Raw genomic sequence first — 21,584 nt, forward strand, 5'->3', positions numbered from 1 at the left:
TACTTGGGACACCTCACCAAGTTTTTTATCTGCTTGTTCCAAAAACCTTACTAGGGCACAGTTTAATTTAGTGTTCCGAGGGTCAAAGCAAGCCAAGACTGCTGCTCTACACGATCTAATCATGTTTGTGTTCCAGAGTTTCCTCAGGAGGGACCGCCTTTCGTTCAGCAGGTTTGGGCAAAGACAAAGGATGTGTACTATGTCTTCTTTTTGATTCCCGCAGAGTCTACATTGTTCCTGTCCGTGGGCTCTTTTCCATTTTGGCAAATGGACCAACAAGTTGATTACTCCCATTCTCAGCTTTAGGAAACTTAATTTTGTTCGAGTAGTGAATGGTTGAGTTAGGTACTCCTGTGGGGTCAACTGGACATAGGATTGCAAAGACATCCATCCGTGACTTCTTTTTGCCAGCCGAGCCTTGTCTTCCACGGAAGAGAGCTTTTTTATGCTTATTTTCGCTAGTCGTTTGAATTCATTATGGCTTACCTGCATGCCCCAAAGGTCTTTCAGGCCTAGTGTTCTTAATCCTCTTTCCCAATAAGCATGCCCTGCTCGCCATAGATTCATTTGAAGGCAAGACCATAAATGTTGTGCTAGGCTGCCTTCCTTCGATGACCTCAATTTATGACAGCACATTAGAAAACTCAAGGCTCTGGCAAGTGATTGGTGGCAGATTCCCAGTTCCAACCTAATTTGGGCCGGTGATGTTTGACTTCGTAGCTTGAACACTATTCTATAAATTTTTGTAATAATTTTGTCCAGTTGGCCGCTATCCAAACCTTTTAGGACCTCGCTTCCGTAGGTTAATGTGGGAATAATTTTTGCTTGCGCTACCTGGATTGTTGGAGCGAACGTTGGGCCTTGTAGTTTCTTATGTATAGAGCTGATTGCGAAAGCAAGCGCAGAACCCTTCTTTTTTTGTTCTTCTAGATGTGTTTTGTATCTACCGTTGTTGTTAAAAGAGACTCCAAGGTACTTGTGGCATTTGGATTCAGCAATCCTTTCTTGATTCAAGACCCAAACCAGCTTCTTGGCCTTTCCTGAACGCACCGCCAAAATTTAGGTCTTCTTGCTGTTTATCAGGAGCTCATTCTTATTTGAATAGTCAGAGATGGCGTCCATGAGTCTCACACCAAGCAAGACAAGCCAAGACCATCAAAGCGACCGGCCGCTTTGAGTTCATTTGCCACCAGCCACTTCACGCGCTCCGCAGGTCATAAACAGGACCATCTGCTCGTGAATGCTGGCATGCTTGCCCAGCCCCCTCACAGCGCTCGTGGCACATGCATTCTATAGTGTTGGCGACTACATTTCTCACCGATCTTCGTTTCACTTCAAACTTAAGTACAGTAACAATATATGTTGCATCATGAAACCATCAGCCCATGAGTACACAGGTTGACAGCAATACTTTTTACATACAAGTTTCCCTATAAACCCTCACTCTTGCCCATAACCGCAACCATTGAAGTTGCTTGCTACCTATCCACTAAGTAGCTCCAGGGCCTTATCAAAGATATAACACTATAAACTGAAGCAACCACGACATTGCAAATTGCTACAGTTCATACTCGGTCTAATCAAATGTTCATTTGCTCAAACAAATGTACATTGAGAAAAAAGAATGTAAATTCCTTACAAGCAATAAACATTTTAAAAACCAAAGAATAATCGAGCCTAACAATTTACAATTGAACAAAATAATATAAATTTCAATCAGTGAATTTCTATTCACAGAAGAAAGGTGCATTCTTACATTATCGGCACTGAATCCTATTTATACCAGGTAACTAAATATGTACGAAGCAAACAGGCCAACAAAAAACGATGGCCATTCAGGGAACACAATATTGTAGGTTTCACCTAAACAAACATGGAACCATTGATAATCAGACACTTCTTACGAGCTGATTACGAATACTCTGGATGAAAATGCCTCCTCCCACTTGACAAAATCTAAGACCTTGGGAATAAGGATTTATCACGTTCGATGAATAGCACCAATTATGAGATTTGCCACAAAAAATGTGATATAACGGACATTTTAGTGCATCTACCAAATCGGCATTTCTCCCAGAGTAATTTCAACAAGATTTTCAGCCAAAGTTTACCCATGGAAAATGGTTAGATGTTGACACTGGACGCAAAATGTAATATTCAGATAAATGCCATAACAGGAGTTAGTTCATATATCAGAATTAACTGGTGCAATAGTAATAAGGGTCTTAGTCGCTGAAAGTCACTTACTGTAAAGCTTTAAACCATAGTTAAAGGTACAATAGTGTAGACCACAGCGTGTGATAAGTAAATATTGTAAAACATTTGAAGGGCATCAAATATGGTACTTTTGAATAAAAACATAGAAGCCTTTATCTAATTCCGAATGTCCACCATTATGCGAAACACATGACCTTATTCTAACCATCATTCAGGAAGACACTCTCTCTCTCTCACACACACACACACACACACTCTTTCTCTCTCTCACACACACACTCTCTTTCTCACACACACACACTCTCACACACACACACTCTTTCTCTCTCACACATACTCTTTCTCTCTCACACATACTCTCTCACACACTCTTTCACACACACACACACACTCTCACACACACAAACGCACTCTCTCACACATACACACACACACTCACACACTCTCTCTCTCACACACACTCTCTCACACACACACTCTCTCACACACACTCTCTCTCTCACACACACTCTCTCTTAAACACACATTCACACACACTCTCTCACACACAGTACAGCCTTCTACCACCAACACTCTACCACTCTATCCGCCACCACCCTATACAGCGCCACCACTCTAGCGCCACCACTCTAGCGCCACCACTCTAGCGCCACCACTCTAGCGCCACCACTCTAGCGCCACCACTCTAGCGCCACCACTCTAGCGCCACCACTCTAGCGCCACCACTCTAGCGCCACCACTCGATCCGCCCACTGCTCAATCCGCCTACCACTCGATCCAACTCCACCCTCCATCTCCAAAACCACCCTCCAACACCACCCTACAACTCCACCCTCCAAACCCACCATCCAAAACCACAATCCAAGTACTACTACACCCTCAAAATCCACCCTCCGACTACACCCTCTAACTCCACCCTCCAACTCAACACTCCAAATCCAACATCCAACTCCACCCTCCAACTACAAATCCACCCTCCAAATCCACCCTCCAAATTAAAACCCACCCTCCAAATACACCCTCCAAATACACCTTCCAAATCCAACTCCACCCTCCAACTCCACCCTCCAACTCCACCCTCCACCTCGACCCGCCACCCTCCAACTCGACCCTCCAACTCCACCTGCAAAAACAACCCTCCAAATCCACCCTCCAACTCCATCCTCCACCCTCCAACTCCACCCTCTCGTGCTGATCTGCTGTTCTCTTCCACCCCACCTCCTTCTTTAAATCCCTGTTCTCTTCTCCTGTGCCGATCTGCTGTTCTCTTCCCCTACACATCCTTCTTTAACTCCATGTTCTCTTCACCTTTGCTGATCTGCTGCTCTCTTCCACCCGCCTCCTTCTTTAACTCCATGTTCTGTTCTCCTGTGCTTATCTGGTGCTCTCTTCCATCCGCCTCCTTCTCTAACTTCCTTTTCTCTTCTCCGGTACTGATCTGCTTTTCTCTTTCACCCACCTCCTTCTCTAACTCCCTGTTCTCTTCTCTTCTCCAGTGCTGATCTACTGCTCTCTTCCACCCACCTCCTTCTTTTACTCCATGTTCTCTTCTGTGCTGATCTACTGCTCTCTTCCACCCCACCTCCTTCTTTTACTCCCTGTTCTCTTCTCCTGTGCTGTTCTGCTGCTCTCTTCCATCCGCATCCTTCTTTAACTCTATGTTCTCTTCTCCTGTGATAATCTTTAAGCTATCTTCCATTCGCCTACTTCTCTAACTCCCTGTTCTCTTCTCCTGTGCTGATCTGCTGTTCTCTTTCACCCGCCTTCTTCTCTAACTCCCTTTTCTCTTCTCCTGTGCTGATCTGCTGTTCTCTTTCACCGCCTCCTTCTCTAACTCCCTTTTCTCTTCTCCTGTGCTAAACTGCTGTTCTCTTTCACCCGCCCCCTTCTCTAACTCACTGTTCTCTTCTCCTGTGCTAATATGTTGTTCTCTTCCACCCACCTCCTTCTTTAACTCCATGTTCTCTTCTCCTATGCTGATCTGCTGCTCTCAAACACCCCGCCTCCTTCTTTAACTCTGTTATTTTCTCCAGTGCTAATCTGCTGTTCTCTTCCACCGCCTCCTTCTTTAACTCCCTGTTCTGTTCTCCCATCCTGATCTGTTGCTCTCTTCCACCCCGTCCCCTTCTTCAAAACCCTGTTCTCTTCTCCCGTGCTGTTCTGCTGTTCCCTTCCACCGCCTACTTCTCTAACTCCCTGTTCTCTTCTCCTGTGCTGAACTGCTGATCTCTTCAACACGCATCCTTCTTTAACTCCCTGTTCTCTTATCATATGCTGATCTGCTGCTCTCTTCCACATACATCCTTCTGTAACCGCACACTCACATACATACAACCATACACTCACACACATACAACACACACACATCTATCGCCCTCACTTTATCGCCCTCACTCTATCTATCGCCCTCACTCCATCTATCTATCTATCGCCCTCACTCCATCTATCTATCACCCTCACTCTATCTATCTATCTCACAACAACAGCATCACTCAGGGGCACCACAACATCACTATGCGCTACCACAGCATCACTGAACGCCACAGCATCACTTGTTCTAAACTGCTTTCTGTACAGTGCTGCACGCCCACACTGCTGCACGTCTCACACTGCTGCATACTGCTGCATTACTCACGCTGCTGCACGCCACACACTGCTGCACGCCACACACTGCTGCACGCCTCGCACTGCTGCACGCCACACACTGCTGCACGCCTCGCACTGCTGCACGCCTCGCACTGCTGCACGCCACACACTGCTGCACGCCACACACTGCTGCACGCCACACACTGCTGCACGCCACACACTGCTGCACGCCACACCCTGCTGCATGCCACACCCTGCTGCATGCCACACACTGCTGCACGCCACACACTGCTGCACGCCACACACTGCTGCACGCCTCACACTGCTGCACGCCTCACAACACCACCACATCACTCCGGGACACCACCACATCACTCCGGGACACCACCACATCACTCCGGGACACCAACACATCACTCTGGGACACCACCACATCACTCTGAGACACAACCACATCAGTTCGAGGCATGTGGGCTGCTGAATTCATATCTGTGCATAGATCACCGCCTAGTGTTGTGTCTGGATGATTGCACATTGTTGTCCTGGAAGAGTCTTCGAAGTATCACGAGATAGGTGGCTCCTCCCCTGGACTACAGTGCACATGGGCATCCACTCCATCCTCAGATTGTTTTTTTCCACCATTGGGTTCGGATGTATATTTGTTAACTCAAGTTCGGAATCGATAAAAAACTTTATATTTGGCCAAAAGGCCTTTAGCTATCGTCGATATTGTCTTTGCGATCGGTGCCCAGTACTTGTTCCAGCTCTATCCTCGAGCCGGACGTCAAGAAGAGCCGCGTGGCTTTTCAGCACCAAGGCCCGGTCGACGCCAGAGGCCTTATCGGCGATCCATCATGGAACGGAGCCCGTTCAAGAGATGTTCCGTTTGCAACTCCAAGTATCCTCACATCGATGTCCACCCGGTGTGCAACAAGTGCCTGTCTCCGGATCACGATGAAGCCAGCTGTATGATTTGTTCTCGGTTCCGCTCCAAGAAGACGATTCGCCTTCGACGCGCAGCGCGAAAAGAGGCCCAGCAGACGGCGCCTGACCCGGTGAACATCTTCGATGCCGAGGAAGATGAGGGAGTCGAGCAGGAAGTTCAAGAGAGTGGGTGGAGTGGAAAAGGTCCAGGGAATTTAAGGCTTTGAACAACACTTGAATAAGTAGTCTTAATGAGTGAGTGGAGACACACTCGAAGCTCTGGACCTCTTGGGCTTCAAATAAAGAACAGTTTTGAAAAGTGTTAAGTGTAATCTCCACATAGAATTACATCAATTTTCCAAGATTAGTATCCATTCTTTCCAGATCGTAATATGGAGGACAGAGACATTTTTGTTTGCAGTGAAGTTTCTTTATTTTTATTTTTATTCATAGAGCAAGGACAGCCGACACGTGTTTCGCCCCCTCATGGCGAATTGCGCCGGGGCTTTCTCAAGGCTAGATTGGTTAGATCACGTAGACAGTTGTCATTTCCAAATATTTACTGTGTCCCAAATACAAAAATGTAATTCTTCAAAGGTAAAACATTTTTTGTTAGGCTAATGCCCCTGTTCCTAAAATCCTTCCGTCATGATGGTCTCCTGGGTTGAATCCCAGGAGACCATCATGACGGAAGGATTTTGTTTTACCTTTGAAGAATTACATTTTTGTATTTGGGACACTGTAAATATTTGGAAATTACAACTGTCTACGTGATCTAACCAATCTAGCCTTGAGGAAGTTCAAGAGAACCTGTCTGATCCTGCACCGGAGATCGACTCCAGTTACGACGCAGATGTGGAAATGGTCGATAATGAAGACGTCGTTGACGAGGTAGGAGACGACGATGAGGCCTTCGGGCCGTGGAAGATAGCTCGAGCGAGGAGCTAGGCCCAACCGTTGGTACGGGGGCCAAGACCAAAACACTCGATAAGGCTCAGGTCGAGGGATCGCCACATGGCCTTACCCAAGATCAAACGCTTGGTTCTACAGCCTCGCCTCAAGGCTCGGCTACGGACATTTCCAACGAGCCATCGGTTGACCGATCAAAATCGAAACCAAAAGCATCGAAACCGAAAGTGCGTATTACTTTGGTCGGATCGAAGGCTTCTGAACCATCGGCACCGACGAAACAGAAGAGTGTTATCGACCCGGGGAGGTCGCCAAAGGGTGTCGAGCCGAAGGCCGGGGCGCCGAAGAAAATGGTCAAGGACGTTGACCCAAAGAAGTCTGCACCGAAGGCCGTAGACACTAACAAGGGACTCGAAACTCAGAACGTTCTCGATCCTAAACGTCGACTCGACAAGGCTAAGGGCAGTAAAGACCTCGAGTCCAAGACTAGCAGTGGCTCTAAAGACCCCGTCGAGTCAACACAGCCATCCGCCTCCTTTTCGAAGCCTGTGTCTGACTCGCTGCAACGCATTAAAGAAAAGGCTGTTGATGTCGGGCGGAAGGCCACTCCGTCCCCGAAGCCAGTCAGTAAAACTCCGAAGTCGTCGGCACCGATTCAGTTCACACTGCCGCCGAAAGTGGTACCTAAGACGGGCGTCAAAGCGGCCAAAAAGGTGTCCATGGGGCCAAAGCCTACAACTACGGAAGGGGCCACCAAGCAACGACAGCCTTCGCAGGAACATCAGTCGAGGCAATTCATCGACGATGAGACGGGTAGACTTTCCATTTTCAAGCGAAAGATCGCCCCAGAACAGCCTATGGAGTCATATAAAATTCCATTGAAGAAAAAAAGGGATTCTGCTACGTCACCTCTTCTTTTTGAACCTATACAACCACATGGACAAGACACTGCTCCTATTTCACCCACATACTCAGATGTGGATGATGGGGATGGTGACAATGAGGATTACAGTTATCCTGTAGACACTGATCCAGAAGATCACACTGAACTCTGGACAGACGCTGTTGACCCAGGGGATTCACAAACTGCCCCGGACAGTCATGTCTATGCTATTAAAACCTCACCTACAGAAGACACGGCTGCGTTTAATGCACTTATTGAGAGGGCAGCAAAAAATCATGATATACAGCTCCATGCTGACCCTATTGAAGAAGACTTTTTGTTTGACACCTTCTCAACCTCAGAGAGAACTGTCTCCACAGTTGTCTCATCTGGCTCAGAGCATGTGGAAGTGGGCCATTCAGAGAAACATCTTCCTCATGGCAGAACACCTCCCAGGCAAGGACAATCAGATGGCGGACCTGCTCAGCAGGCACAGCCACCAGATGCGCGAGTGGGAGATACATCCATCAGTACTCCACCCGTACTTCCAGCAGTGGGGTCATCCAGAGATAGACCTCTTCGCCACAAGGGAAAACGCAAAATGCCAAAGCTTTGCCGCCAGGTTTCCACACCCACAGTCGCAGGGAAATGCGATATGGATGAACTGGTCAGGCATATTTGCATACGCTTTTCCCCCAGCACCACTAATACCACTAGTGGCACGCAAGCTGAAGCAACACTCGATGACTCTCATCCTGGTTGCTCCAACGTGGGCACGCCAACCATGGTAACACCACGTTTCTAGAACTCTCCGTGGTACCGCATCAAAGGCTGCACCTCACGCCCAGGCTTTTGAAGCAGAGCCATGGCGACATTCAGCATCCAGATCCGCAACAGCTCAACCTGGCGATCTGGCTCCTGAGGTCTTAGAATTTGGCTACCTCAACCTGCCTCCTGACTGTATGGATATCATAAGGGAGGCAAGAAAGCCCACCACTAGAGCATGTTATGCGGCAAAATGGAAGCGGTTTGTCATTTATTGTGCCAACAACAACATTAATCCGCTAGATGCATCTACTCACAACATCTGTTATCTGTTACATCTATACAAATGCAATCTGGCCTATGCTTCCATTCGTATACATTTATCCGCAATAGCAGCTCATCTCCAAAACAGACAGCATCTCTCACTTTTCAGAGTGCCTGCCATCAAAGCTTTTCTGGAGGGACTCAAACGAGTTATTCCTCACCGACACCCACCAGCACCTGTATGGAACTTGAATGTGGTCCTCACCAGACTGATGGATCCACCTTTTGAGCCTCTACACTCATGTGAGATACAATTCTTGACATGGAAAGTGGCTTTCCTAATATCAATCACATCGCTACAACGAGTTAGTGAACTTCAGGCACTAACTATCCAGGAGCCATTCATACAGATTCACTCCAACAGGGTGGTACTACGCACTAACCCTAAGTTTCTGCCTAAGGTGGTTTCACAGTTCCATATCAATCAAACTATAGAACTGCCAGTGTTCTTCCAGAATCCTGATTCAGTGGCAGAAGAATGCTCCACACACTAGATGTCAAAAGAGCTCTAATGTACTACATAGATAGGACAAAAGATTTTAGGAAAACAAAACAACTGTTTGTTGCCTTTTCACCACAACACAAAGGCAACCCCATTTCCAAAGCAGGTATAGCCAGGTGGATCGTTAAGTGCATACAGATTTGCTATCAAAAGGCTAAGCGCACATTAACAGTTCCCCCGAGAGCCCACTCCACACGAAAGTTGGGGGCCTCCATGGCTTTCCTTGGAAACATTCCTTTAGAGGAAATCTGTAGAGCAGCCACATGGTCTACCATACACACATTTACAAAACACTACTGCGTAGATGTGCACTCTAAACAGCAGGCAGCTGTAGGGCAGGCTGTTCTAAAAACACTTTTTCAGACTGCTGCAGCTGGCACAGGCGGCCGCCGCTAATAGAGGGACTGCTATAAATTCTATGCACAGATATGAATTCAGCAGCCCACATGCCTCGAGCCGAATATGCTACTTACCAGTATGCATCTGTTCAGGGCTGCTGACATTCATATCGCCCAGCCTCCTCCCCGGCGCCTGTAGCGGCTGCAGCACTCAGAATTACTCTTAGCATGGTCATCACTTACTGTATAACACTCCATCTCTGCCACAATGGCTTAAAACAATCTGAGGATGGAGTGGATGCCCATGCGCACTGTAGTCCAGGGGAGGAGCCACCTATCTCGTGATACTTCGAAGATTCTACCAGGACAACAATGTGCAATCATCCGGACCCAACACTAGGCGGCGATCTATGCACAGATATGAATGTCAGCAGCCCTACATGCCAAGAACAGATGCATACTGGTAAGTAGCATATTCGCTATGGGACACCACCACATCACTCTGGGACACCACCACATCACTCTGGGACACCACCACATCACTCTGGGGCACCACCACATCACTCTGGGGCACCACCACATCACTCTGGGGCACCACCACATCACTCTGGGGCACCACCACATCACTCTGGGGCACCACCACATCACTCTGGGGCACCACCACATCACTCTGGGGCACCACCACATCACTCTGGGGCACCACCACATCACTCTGGGGCACCACCACATCACTCTGGGGCACCACCACATCACTCAGGGGCACCACCACATCACTCAGGGGCACCACCACATCACTCAGGGGCACCACCACATCACTCTGGGGCACCTCCACATCACTCTGGGGCACCTCCACATCACTCTGGGGCACCTCCACATCACTCTGGGGCACCTCCACATCACTCTGGGGCACCTCCACATCACTCTGGGGCACCACCACATCACTCAGGGGCACCACCACATCACTCAGGGGCACCACCACATCACTCTGGGACACCACCACATCACTCTGGGACACCACCACATCACTCTGGGACACCACCACATCACTCAGCACCACAACAGCATCCCTCAGCACCACAACAGCATCACTCAGCACCACAACAGCACTGTCCTTGCTTGCTACCAACAAGCATTGCCGTAGCCAATAGGACTGGCATTAGGAAAGTGTAAGCTATTCGCTTTGTAAATAACAATGCTATTAATTTATATATTTTCAAAGCCAACACATATTAAAAAATATTGTCATTTACAATACCAATAGCTCACACTTTCCTAATGCGAGACCTATTGCATTGCAAATGCTTGTTGAACCTCTGCATCTGTTTTGCTGACGCTGAGCCTGAAGTTACTTTGAAACTCTGCATCTGGACGCCGTCATTCTTCGAGGACGAGATCTTCTTACGCGGCTGTATCTGGCGGCTGTATCTGTAGATGACCACAATTACCAGGATGCAACGCGACCACACAGGTGTTTAGGGTTCCGCTGACTAGGGGGAGGCACCGGACCATCTCCGAACATAAAGCGCAGCCTCTACCCCCGCAGCACAGGACGTGCCGGGCGAAGCCCGTGCCAAGGGCGGGCCCTTCTTAGCCCGTCAAAGACCGAAAGAGACTGGGCTGGGCCACCCCAATTACATCTGTCACAGTATAAGCCGGTTAGCCCTTTTTGCGCAACTTCGAGTTGTATTTGCTTTTTATTATTATTCGTTGCAATTGTGAAGAAATGAACAAAAGTAAGCGCAAGGGGGGAGGAGAGCCAGGAGTAATGGGCACTTTGGACGCATTTCTGTCAAGAGCCGAGTCCGTTTTAATACATGAGATTCAGCTGACAGAAAGGAGACTTTCCCTAGAACCCCAAAGACTCCCCACTGAAGCTGTATTAACTTCACCAGCCTCTGTACCTGAATCTAGTGTAGTAGACGACCACTCAACCCTGGCGAGCTATATCTCCCCTGTGCACCTGCAAAACGGGCTTACCCTGGTAGCCAGTCTAGACAGCACGACACCAACACCGCCCGTATCACCTGCCAAGGTATTAACTCGCCAGTTAAAGTCCACATTGGTTCCGGGTGGTGAACAATCTCATAAAAAAAGGAAAGCGCGTGGTTTGCCGAAAACAACACAACAGGCTTCCAAAATTGCGAACGGTAAGGCTGTAACACTTGGTAGTGAGGGAGGCCCAAAGGACGTATTTACTCAGTCTACATCGGGTACTGGTAACACTAGAAATATTATTATAGACCAACAAACACACAGTAACCACAAGTTTGACATTATAAGCAGGGTTGAGGAAAAGCTTATTGCCTTGTTAGATCCATTATTGTCGAAGCTGTCAGGAATAGATAAGACTGGCTAAAATCGAGCAGCATTTATTTAGTATTCCCCAACGTTTGAGCGAGGTTGTGCAAGCAGGACTGATTGAAACCTGACAAGAAAGTATGATCGATTCCGCACTACCAAATAATGTAACTGCATGCCCTCCCCATAGCGGAGAGAAGGCCCCCATGGTCAACCCCATGGTTATACCCCCATCCATTATAAATCCATCACATAGAGGGGGGTTGCTGGGACCCTGTAACACAGGGTTTCCATATTAACCCTATTAACTACCTACAGAAATGAGAGAACCCTGGTTGATAACATGGTGGGCGTGGTTGGAGAACGCAGACCAATGCTACACAGCGTTTCCACAAAAGAAGGGGTCTCTGGAACCCTGTACAGTGGAAAAAAATTTGACTCTACTGCAGAACTAAAACTAGTTTCCTGGAATGTAGCAGGGTTAATATCCAAGACTTCTTCAGCGGATTGGTCTACTTTTATTGAAGGCCATGATATAATGACCCTAAAGGAAACCTGGGGTATGGATCCTGTATACCGATGGGGTTACATAAATTTCTCTAAGAAAGCAAGGGGGACCGAGGGGGAAGACCTAAGGGGGCCTCACAACATGGGTGAGACGGTCAGAATGTTACAGGGCAAAGGAAGTGTATATTGGCAGCGGGGATTTTTTAATTATCAGAATTGTTGCCTATTAATGTTTATGCCAGGGGAATGCAAGGGGGGAAAGCTTCTCCCACTGTTGCCCTCCTTGATATGTTTTTAAATGACCATAGAGGTGCAAATAATTTGATAATTGCTGGTGATTTTAATTGCTCCTTTAAGCCCCTTGTTGATAATGACGTTAATTTTTGCTTCAAGGAGGATACCCAGTGGAACATTCCACATCTGGATCTTCCTCCAATCAAAAAATGGACGGGGGCAGCTCTGCAATTAAGTGTTTTGCTTGGAACAGGAGGTCATGGCTGCTAATGGGAGAACAGTCTCCAATAAGCAGGGATCGCAAACCTATAACAGCGGGTTGCGCAGTAGTCTTATTGACTTTATCTTCCTTAACAAGGACTTCTGGCCCTCCCTAATAGATATGGAAGTTCGAGAGCGCCCCGAAAGCAACCACAACCCCCTAGTGCTTTCCATGCACCTTACAGGCATTCCTATCGTAGCCAGACAGGTGTCTGGAACTGGCCATGTAGAAGTACTTCTAACCAACGATACAAGGAGAGTTAAATGGTCAAAGGTTACCAAAAAAGAAGAGTATTTGAAGCAGATGAGTGAGCTTGTCGCTAGTGGATCAGCTGCTATCCAGAACTGTGCTACCCAAGAAGAGGTCATCTTAAAAGTTTTACATGTCCACAGCGAACTGTTTAATAAGCGTAAAGGCTTTTTTACTACTACAGTTAAAAAACCTCAGAATCATTCTTGTTTTAAGGCTGCTGCCTGGTTTGATCAATCTTGTCAAATGGCCTACAGAATCTTAGCCAGGACAATTAGATCCAAGAATAGGGGTGACATAAAAAGGCACGGGCAGGGTATAAGTTGGCCCAACAACTTGCCAAAAGGGACTGGGATGACCAACACTGGGCTGAACTGCTCAAGGCATATTCAGGGAGAAGCATGGTTACTTTCTGGCATCTAGTGAAATGGGGTAGGGGTGAACCAAGCCGGACCATGTAGCTCCCGAACAGTTGGTATCGCACTATAAGGCCCAGTTTGGAATCATGGATGCGGTACTGGAAAAATTTGACCTGCCACCTCTGTTAACCACTTTGTACTTTACTAAGAAAGAGGTGGAAATAGCATTAAAATCAGTTCCGAGAGATAGGGCACCTGGGCTTGACTGTATTCCCGCGGATCTGTTCCTCCACGATATATCTAACTGGGCATTCTACATCCAGCTCCTCGTGAATGCTATAGCAAGTGGAGCACCAATGCCTGACACATGGTTAGGAGCAGAAATCCTCCCTATTTTCAAGAAAGGAGACCACTCCAACCCAGGCGATTATAGGCCCATAAGCCTTATTGACTCTATACAGAAAGTCTTAGCTAGGATGGTGCTGAGCCGAATCCAGGCCTGTATTGATGAATTTGATAGTCTGTCTCCACTCCAGGCGGGTTTCCGCTCATGCACTAGTACCATTGACCAGGTCTTTAGGTTTATTTTGGTTTATTGGCGTGTAGTAATCATAGGCGGGGGCATCTACGCAGCTTTTGTCGACCTTAAGTCGGCTTTTGATCTAGTCCCACGAGCCAAGATGTGGAGAGCCTTTGTGGAATTAGGTATGCCTCTAGTAATACTGGCTTTTTTGATTACTCTTCATGACTCTAACTATGCGCAGGTACGTTGGGACACGCAGGCGAGTGTTACTCAAAGGTTCCGTATAGCGAAGGGGGTTTGTCAGGGGTGCCTTTTATCAGCAACCCTCTTTTCTTTGTATATTAATAGGGTAGTACATTATTTTTTGAACCACCCTACTGATGCTCCTACCTTGGCAGGTATGAAGATCCCGTTGCTTATGTTTGCAGACGATACCCTGATACTCTCAAAGACACAAAGGGGCTTACAGTCTGCCTTAGCGAGATTTGAGGAGTTTTGTCAGGACCATGATCTCCAAGTGAATGTGGAGAAAACGAAATTAATGGTATTACATAAACACAAGGTTATAAAGGGTAGAGTCGAAATAAAGGAAAGTATTCTGGAACAGACTCAAAATTGTACTTATCTGGGGGTAACCATTGGTAGCAAACTCAGTTGGAAGCCTCAGATTGATCTACTTACTCTCAAGCACGCCCAACTTTCAGGTGCCTTGCTGAAGACCAGCGCTCTTCTTACACCAAACCTATTGCTCCACCACTAAAAATATATAATTTAAAAATTAGCGCCTCGGTCCTGTATGGGGCCGAATTGTGGGACTTTGCCAATCTAGTAACAGCCCAAAACAAATTCCTAAGGTCATTAATTGGCATACCACAGTCTACACCATTATTACCCCTATTTTTAGACCTGGGTTGTTACTCTTTTGAAGATGTGACGCATTTTAGACCAGTGGCATACTGGAGAAGGCTCTGGGTCACACCAGAGCTTTCCCACTATGCACAGGCACTTTTGGAAGTTAGGGAGGCTGACCGCGCGAGTAAAATCCCATGGCTGAGACGGGTAAAAATCACTCTTTGCGAGATGGGGATGAGTAGTTTGTGGGTAAATCCCGCCGAAAATCTCTTCCCTGCGAAGAGTGAATTTAAGGCAGCGTATTGGAATAAGATTATAACGCAGCGTTTCTCTGCCTCAATTAGACCTACACTATCCAGAGACTATCTAGAGCATAAGCACGAAGCGGAGTATGAATAGTACTGGGATCTCATAACCTCTACCAAAGATAGGAAACTTAATCATCAATTTAGGGTGAGTTCACTTCCCACCAATTTATTTGTTAGCAAATGGCACACCCCGAACTATAGTAAATGTCCATTCTGCCCAAGTCAAAATGAATCATTGTCACACATTTTATTCACTTGCCCAGCATACAAAACTGCTAGGAATAAATGGCTGAAACCTATATGCTCAAACCTGGGCACTAGGCCAAGCAGTGAAGCACTTCGGATCTTACAAACATCTACCAATGAATCCATAGTGATCGCTGTTGCAAAGTTACTAGGTTGGATGTGGGTTATACCCGTAAATGAGAGGAGGCACTGATAACTCCCTCCTTGTATTCCTGTTAAGGGCAATTACACTCTGTATTTTGTATTATGTTGTAAAAAATTAGAATGTATTTAACCTGGTTTTTAATTTGTAGGTCTCGTGACTATCTGTACTCACCTTGGTGACAGTTATGCCTGAGTTCTTTTTAGCAGTTTTTACCTATTTATTATATATTTATGTATTTCATCGTCGTGGACCTATTTACTCTCATGTACAATATTGTTTTAATGCTTAAATTGGTTTATATTTTGTTTATGTACCTCACTATTATGTTTTAAATGAAATTGTCTTTTATGTTTTTAAATCGAAATAAAGACTTAATGGCTGAAAGAAATAAAATGAAAAATGAAGTGAAACAAACTTATAAAGTTAGACCTAATTTACAATCATAGTTTTACATCAATAATCTGTAGAAATGTGGCTTAGATACTATTCATTAATCTAGCACTCGCAGAAAAGGTGAATGAATTCTAGGTTTTGTATTGAAACAGATATGGTCTGGGGATATGTGGATGGCATCTAGACAGTTGCATACTGTGTTAGCTTCTGGAGTAGATGGAGTATTTGGGAAGAAGCAGCAGTTGATGTAGGAGAAGGTGCCTTCGAGCCCCTTTGCTGCATCCACAATAAACCTATATTTGACAGTCGTCGCTGTTGTATGGAGGAACTGTTGAAATATGGAAGCTGTTGGTTTGAAGTGCGAGAGGGCCTATATATCCTGCCAGTAGGTGCCCTTAGACGGATGGGTTTGTGGCGGGTAAGCTGATAGTATAGCATTCAAGCAAATCAAATCTTAACTGTGGTTCACCTTGTTTGATCTATTCACAGTATTTGTAGCTCTTCATTAGGTTGTCTGTTGAGAATTTGGTTCCAGACTTACAAACTGGCATTCTGTGATACTGTATTCAACTTTTGATTTGGATAAAGTACTCTAAATGGTTTGGTTTCTGTCATTTAAATTTTGTAGAGAAAATACCACAATACACTTTAACAATATCTAGTTTGTTTATTTTGACTTTATCATTCAGTATTTTATCAATTTCAATCATTCATTTAGTTACTTCGTTGCAGTGGTCTTTTGTTTCTTCCCTGGTGATTTCCTTACTGTGTCAATCCAAAGATGTTCAGCTTTCCTTCAGTTGATCCATGACGGGAAAATGGAGGGAATCAAATTAGAATCCGTAAAATGACAGAATATCGAGGTGCTTAACTGAAGTTCTAAAATTAAGTCTAAAATGAGTGGTAAATCAGTCTTAAATATGGTTATGCTAAAAGGTGGAACCATGTGTTGTTGGCCTGGGCTGCAGGCAGGCTGTATGGACCGGCCTGTCCTTTTATGCCATCATGGTCCAATTCTCTTCAATTAACAAGATTATGTGTTGCTTCTTTTCAGGGATGTACAAAGCATGTGGAGTCCCTGGATGACATACTTCATGGCGGTTAAATCAAATGGAAATGTGTTTGTCCGCGATTCTTCCATGGTGCACCCACTGGCAGTGTTGTTAATGACTGACAGCAAAATCCAAGTACGAGGTGAGTCACAGACAGTCTAGATTGTAGAGACATAAAGTAACAGTCTGTGATACCCTACTTAGGTTTTTTTCCCTTCAAAATGTATTAGTTTGCCTTCCATATATATATATATATATACACCCCCCCCCCCCCAAATGCCCGAAGGACGCACTCCCAGCAGCTTAAACCAAAGGCTTTATTCTTAAGGAACTGGCATCTACATTCAAGGTAAAAATCTCGTCGACACGTTTCAAGGACACAGCCTCTTCATCATGGGCAGCTTACGAACACACACAGATGATTCCAATTGCTCATTCTTATATGAAAATCCCATCCAAGGGGTCATGCGCAGTGCGTTTGTACAGTACTTTGCATTGTGGGGCATCGAATCCCCATTGGAAAATAGTCCATACTCACAGTGAGCTCTGTGCAGTTCGTTATCATTTAAATAATTGTTACACCCTCCAATGGGCCCCCAAATGCCCTGCCAGTTATAATTTCCATCACCGCTGCACTGACCGAGGCCTCAATCAAGGTTCCATTGTACAAAAAGAGAGTGGTCCCAGTACGTGGCGTCTAGTAACAACAAAGCTTAACACAGATATAGAAACAAATTAATAAAAAATGTAGAATTTGCACACTGTTGTTTAATCACAATGTGACTTCGAATGCATACATTGCTTTTTTCATAATGCAAATACATTAGTGCCCCAGGGATAGGAAGGGTGGGATGGAGTGTTGAGTGAGACAAAAAGGATGTGCAAGATTGAACACAGTGTAAAAAGTAAGTCCAAAGCATGAAAGTACATGAACAAATGTCACCCTGGCTTCATCAAAGAGCCAGTTTACGAAAAAACAAACAGTCAATGTTCATAGCTTAGTTCAGTTTGAAACCATGCTGTCAGTGCTTGTGTTAATATCATGGATACTGGTAGCGCTAGCTGGTGCAGGGTTGTGTCTGTCGACGTTTCGACCCCAAACATAAAGTTAGGTAAACGTGGGACCTTAAGACGGGATCTTCATCAGGACGATAGGGATGTGGTGGGGCAGGTTGTTATGTAATAATGAAGTGTTGTGAGTATTTAAAATGGACAGAGTAATAAATAGAGTACAAAACAGAGTAAAAACTGAGAGGCGCTTACTGCACCAAAATGAATTTACCATGGAGAATCACATGAACACTTGGGCCCGCCGGCTCCAAAATGGAATGAAGAACAAAAGGTAACCTGTGGAGACAGGGTGGGTATAGTCTTAATACCCATCCATGCAATTTAATGGCATAATGGGCGTTGTGGTATATAAGTGGAGACTCACTTAAGTTTAGGATGGGATCGTGTTCAGGAGCGCTTGAATCACATCGTAAGAGAAACCGCCATCGAGGTCAGCAAATTACTAAATGGGATACACAGAGAGCAAGTTTGGTAGCTATGGAACGGAGGATATAATGAGGCGCCAGTGAGAAATACAACAGTTGTCAAAGTGGTTTACTCCCATCGCAAGACGGCATCATCAACGCCGTGCGTGAGAGAAAAGAGCCGCAGCCTGTTGATTCTGAAAAGTAAAGTGCAAACCGATTGGAATATGTAAGGCCGTCTAAGCGTTTGAAGGATAAGTACTAGCTTAGTTGAGCCGGGGAACCGTCAAAAGTGGCCTACCTGTCGAAAGAAAACGTCAGGGAAATCATCAAGGGTCGTCTTCCAAAGCCTATTCATCAGCAGTTACACGGGCCGCTGCCTGCAAACGTTAAGAACCGAGGAAACAACCCAAAGGGTCAAACTACCGCCCTTCAAATCAGAGCACAAGAAATTGATATGGGGAGTCCCACATGGATCATCTCTCAGCCCCACCCTTTTCAACATATACATGACCCCGCTAGCCAACATCATCCGATCACAAGACCTTACCGCCATCTCCTATACCGATGACACCCAACTTATCCTCTCCCTGATGGACAAAACAACCACAGCCAGAACCAACTTCACCAACTGTATTACCATGATAGCAGACTGGATGCGAACCAACTGGCGGCTCAAGTCAACGCAGTGTGCACTTCCTGCTACCACATCCTATACATGCTGGGAAAAATTGTCAAATGGTTGCCTCCGAACACCAGACGTACTGTCACACAAGCACTCATCACTGGCAGGCTGGGCTATTGCAAATATTTTTACACCGGAATCTCCAAACAGCTTCTACACAGACTCCAGACCACTGCTGCAAGACTCATACTTGACCTCAGACACCACACCCACAGCACACTGCACCTCCAGAAGCTTCCCATTTGCTAGTGCAACCAATTTAAACTTCCCACGCACACATACAAAGCCCCAAACAACACAGGATCAGAATACCCGAACAGCCATACACTCTTTCACCAACCCACCAGACACCTACCCTCTGCCTAACTCTTACTTGCACACATTCCCTGTATCCACAAAAGCAAAACTGAAGGTCGCTCATTCTCCTACATCGCGCTCAAGACATGAACGACCTGCCTCAACACATCAGAGCCTTCTGCTCACTTCTTGAGTTCCGCAGGAAGGTGAATATCTAGCTCTTCGCATAATCACCTTGGGGACCACAAACCTACACATCTGCCCAAGTGCCTAATTACCTTTTTGGGTGATTAGTGTGCAATGCAAATCAATACCACATTGTATAACAATACATCTAGTACTCAAACCCTTCCTACCATCTACTCCTCCAAAGAAATGTAATTTAAACAGACAATTCCACACCAATATATTATATAAAAGAAAAGGGTTTTAAATCTTTCTCTTTTTTTTTTTTATCCCTGTGGACCCGCCCCAGGATTCTAGCGGGCGACCGCGTTGGCGTTCAAGTAAGTCAATTTTATTTTGTATTGATTTTGCCCGCCCCCACACCTCCCTTCTAGCCCACCCCCATTTTGGTAGGGGACGGGCCACTACTGGTATAATATCAACAAACAAGATCAAGATAGTTGTCAGTTCAAGTTCAGACAATGTGGCATTGAACACTAGCAAGAAGATTGTCACTCATGGTATTTCATATACCAGGAATACAAAATGTGGAGGCAGATTTTCTCACACGTTATCATGAAGAGAATCACAAATGGGTACTCAGCGACAAGATACTATAAGATATCTGCGTAGAATGGATTACTCCATCAAAACATTTATATACCACAGCACAAAACAATAAATGCTGAGACTTCGCACCCAAGTCACTGGAACCAAAGTCAATGAATAATGCCCTTTTGATCAGATGGTTGACTCAATTTGTTTGTTTTTTCACTGATACCCATTGTACCAATAGTGATAAAAACATTATGGAAACTGAACTTGAAAATATAATTTAATAATTATATTAATTATATAATATATAATAATAGCACCAGACTGTCCAAGACAGTGGTGGGATCCAGAAATTCAACTCGGCTTAAGACAGCATAAATGATTACTGCTCAGACTGGATCTCCTATCCAGACTTCAGGTCCACATACTTCATCTGACCCTTTAATTCTTGAATTTGGCAGGATGGCTCCTGTAATCGTACTGCATGGTCACTTGAACTTACCACCCAAATGTACGAATATTCTTATTCTACAAGATCGTGCTATGTCTTTAAATAGAAAAGATTTAAGTTTGATGCCAGGACAATAGTCGTGATCCAATTACTAGGCAAGAAAATGTCATCCTCCCATATCTACTTTACTTATCCAAATCTAAGTTACAATTTTCATTGGTAAAGTTTCACATAGCAGCTATTTCGGAAAATAGAAAACCTCCACCGCGAACATTCTTTTTCAAGATTGATGTAATAAAAGACTTTCTTGAAGGACTCAGAAATGCTTTTCCTCAAATCAAAAGACCTTCACCTATATGGGAACTGAGCTTAGTTCTTTCCAAATTTGAGTCCACCGTTTGACCAATGCAAAAATCTTATCAACATCTGTTATGGAAGACTGCTTTTTTATTAACAATTATATCAGCATGCAGAGTTAGTGAATTACAAGTTGTTTCAGCGATAGAACCTTTTACTGTTTTTCATCTTAATATGGTAGTTTTCGGGAACTCAGCCATCTTTGTTACCAAAATTAGTTACTGATTTTCATATAAACCAGTCTATTACACTTCCTACCCCATCTACTTCAGCAGAAGGATCTCTCAATTCTCTAGGTATAAATGATCTATAGATCAAAAGATATTAGAAAAACACGTTCCTTATTTGTTAACTACGGTCACACAAGACAAGGTTTAGCTACTTCAAAACAAACAATTGCAAGATGGATAGTTGCTTGTATTTCTTTATGTTGTTAACTTACCAACAAAAGGTCGATCCCAAGTATAACCCAGGGCTTATTCAACAAGAGGTACAGCAACAAATACAGCCTGACTTAGACATTTCCCAATTTCTGAAATCCACAGGGCAGCTACTCGGTAGTCAGTACATACATTTCCTAGACAATATTGTCTTGATACCAATATATAAGGAGAATCTAAGGTTGGTAAAGAAACACTTAGAAACCTATCTAAGTAATTGTTACTAGAAACTTTTAAGGTGCTCTTCAACGTATATTATATCTTTGCTATTTACCTTTAGCTC

The 21,584-nt window shown here is 45.1% G+C and overlaps 1 protein-coding gene across 2 annotated transcripts in view; it reads left to right on the plus strand.

The window, feature by feature from the left end:
- DHX30 (DExH-box helicase 30) overlaps positions 1–21,584 on the plus strand; it is a 1,000,138-nt gene that overhangs the window by 950,454 nt on the left and 28,100 nt on the right. For both annotated transcript variants that reach the window (XM_086941023.1, XM_086941022.1), the window contains one exon: positions 16,879–17,018. In XM_086941023.1, the coding sequence (XP_086797149.1) occupies positions 16,879–17,018 (140 nt within the window). The remainder of the gene's footprint in view (positions 1–16,878; positions 17,019–21,584) is intronic.

This window comes from Lissotriton vulgaris, chromosome 10, assembly GCF_964263255.1.
Source record: "Lissotriton vulgaris chromosome 10, aLisVul1.2, whole genome shotgun sequence".
In the NCBI taxonomy this organism is placed as follows: Eukaryota; Metazoa; Chordata; class Amphibia; order Caudata; family Salamandridae; genus Lissotriton; species Lissotriton vulgaris.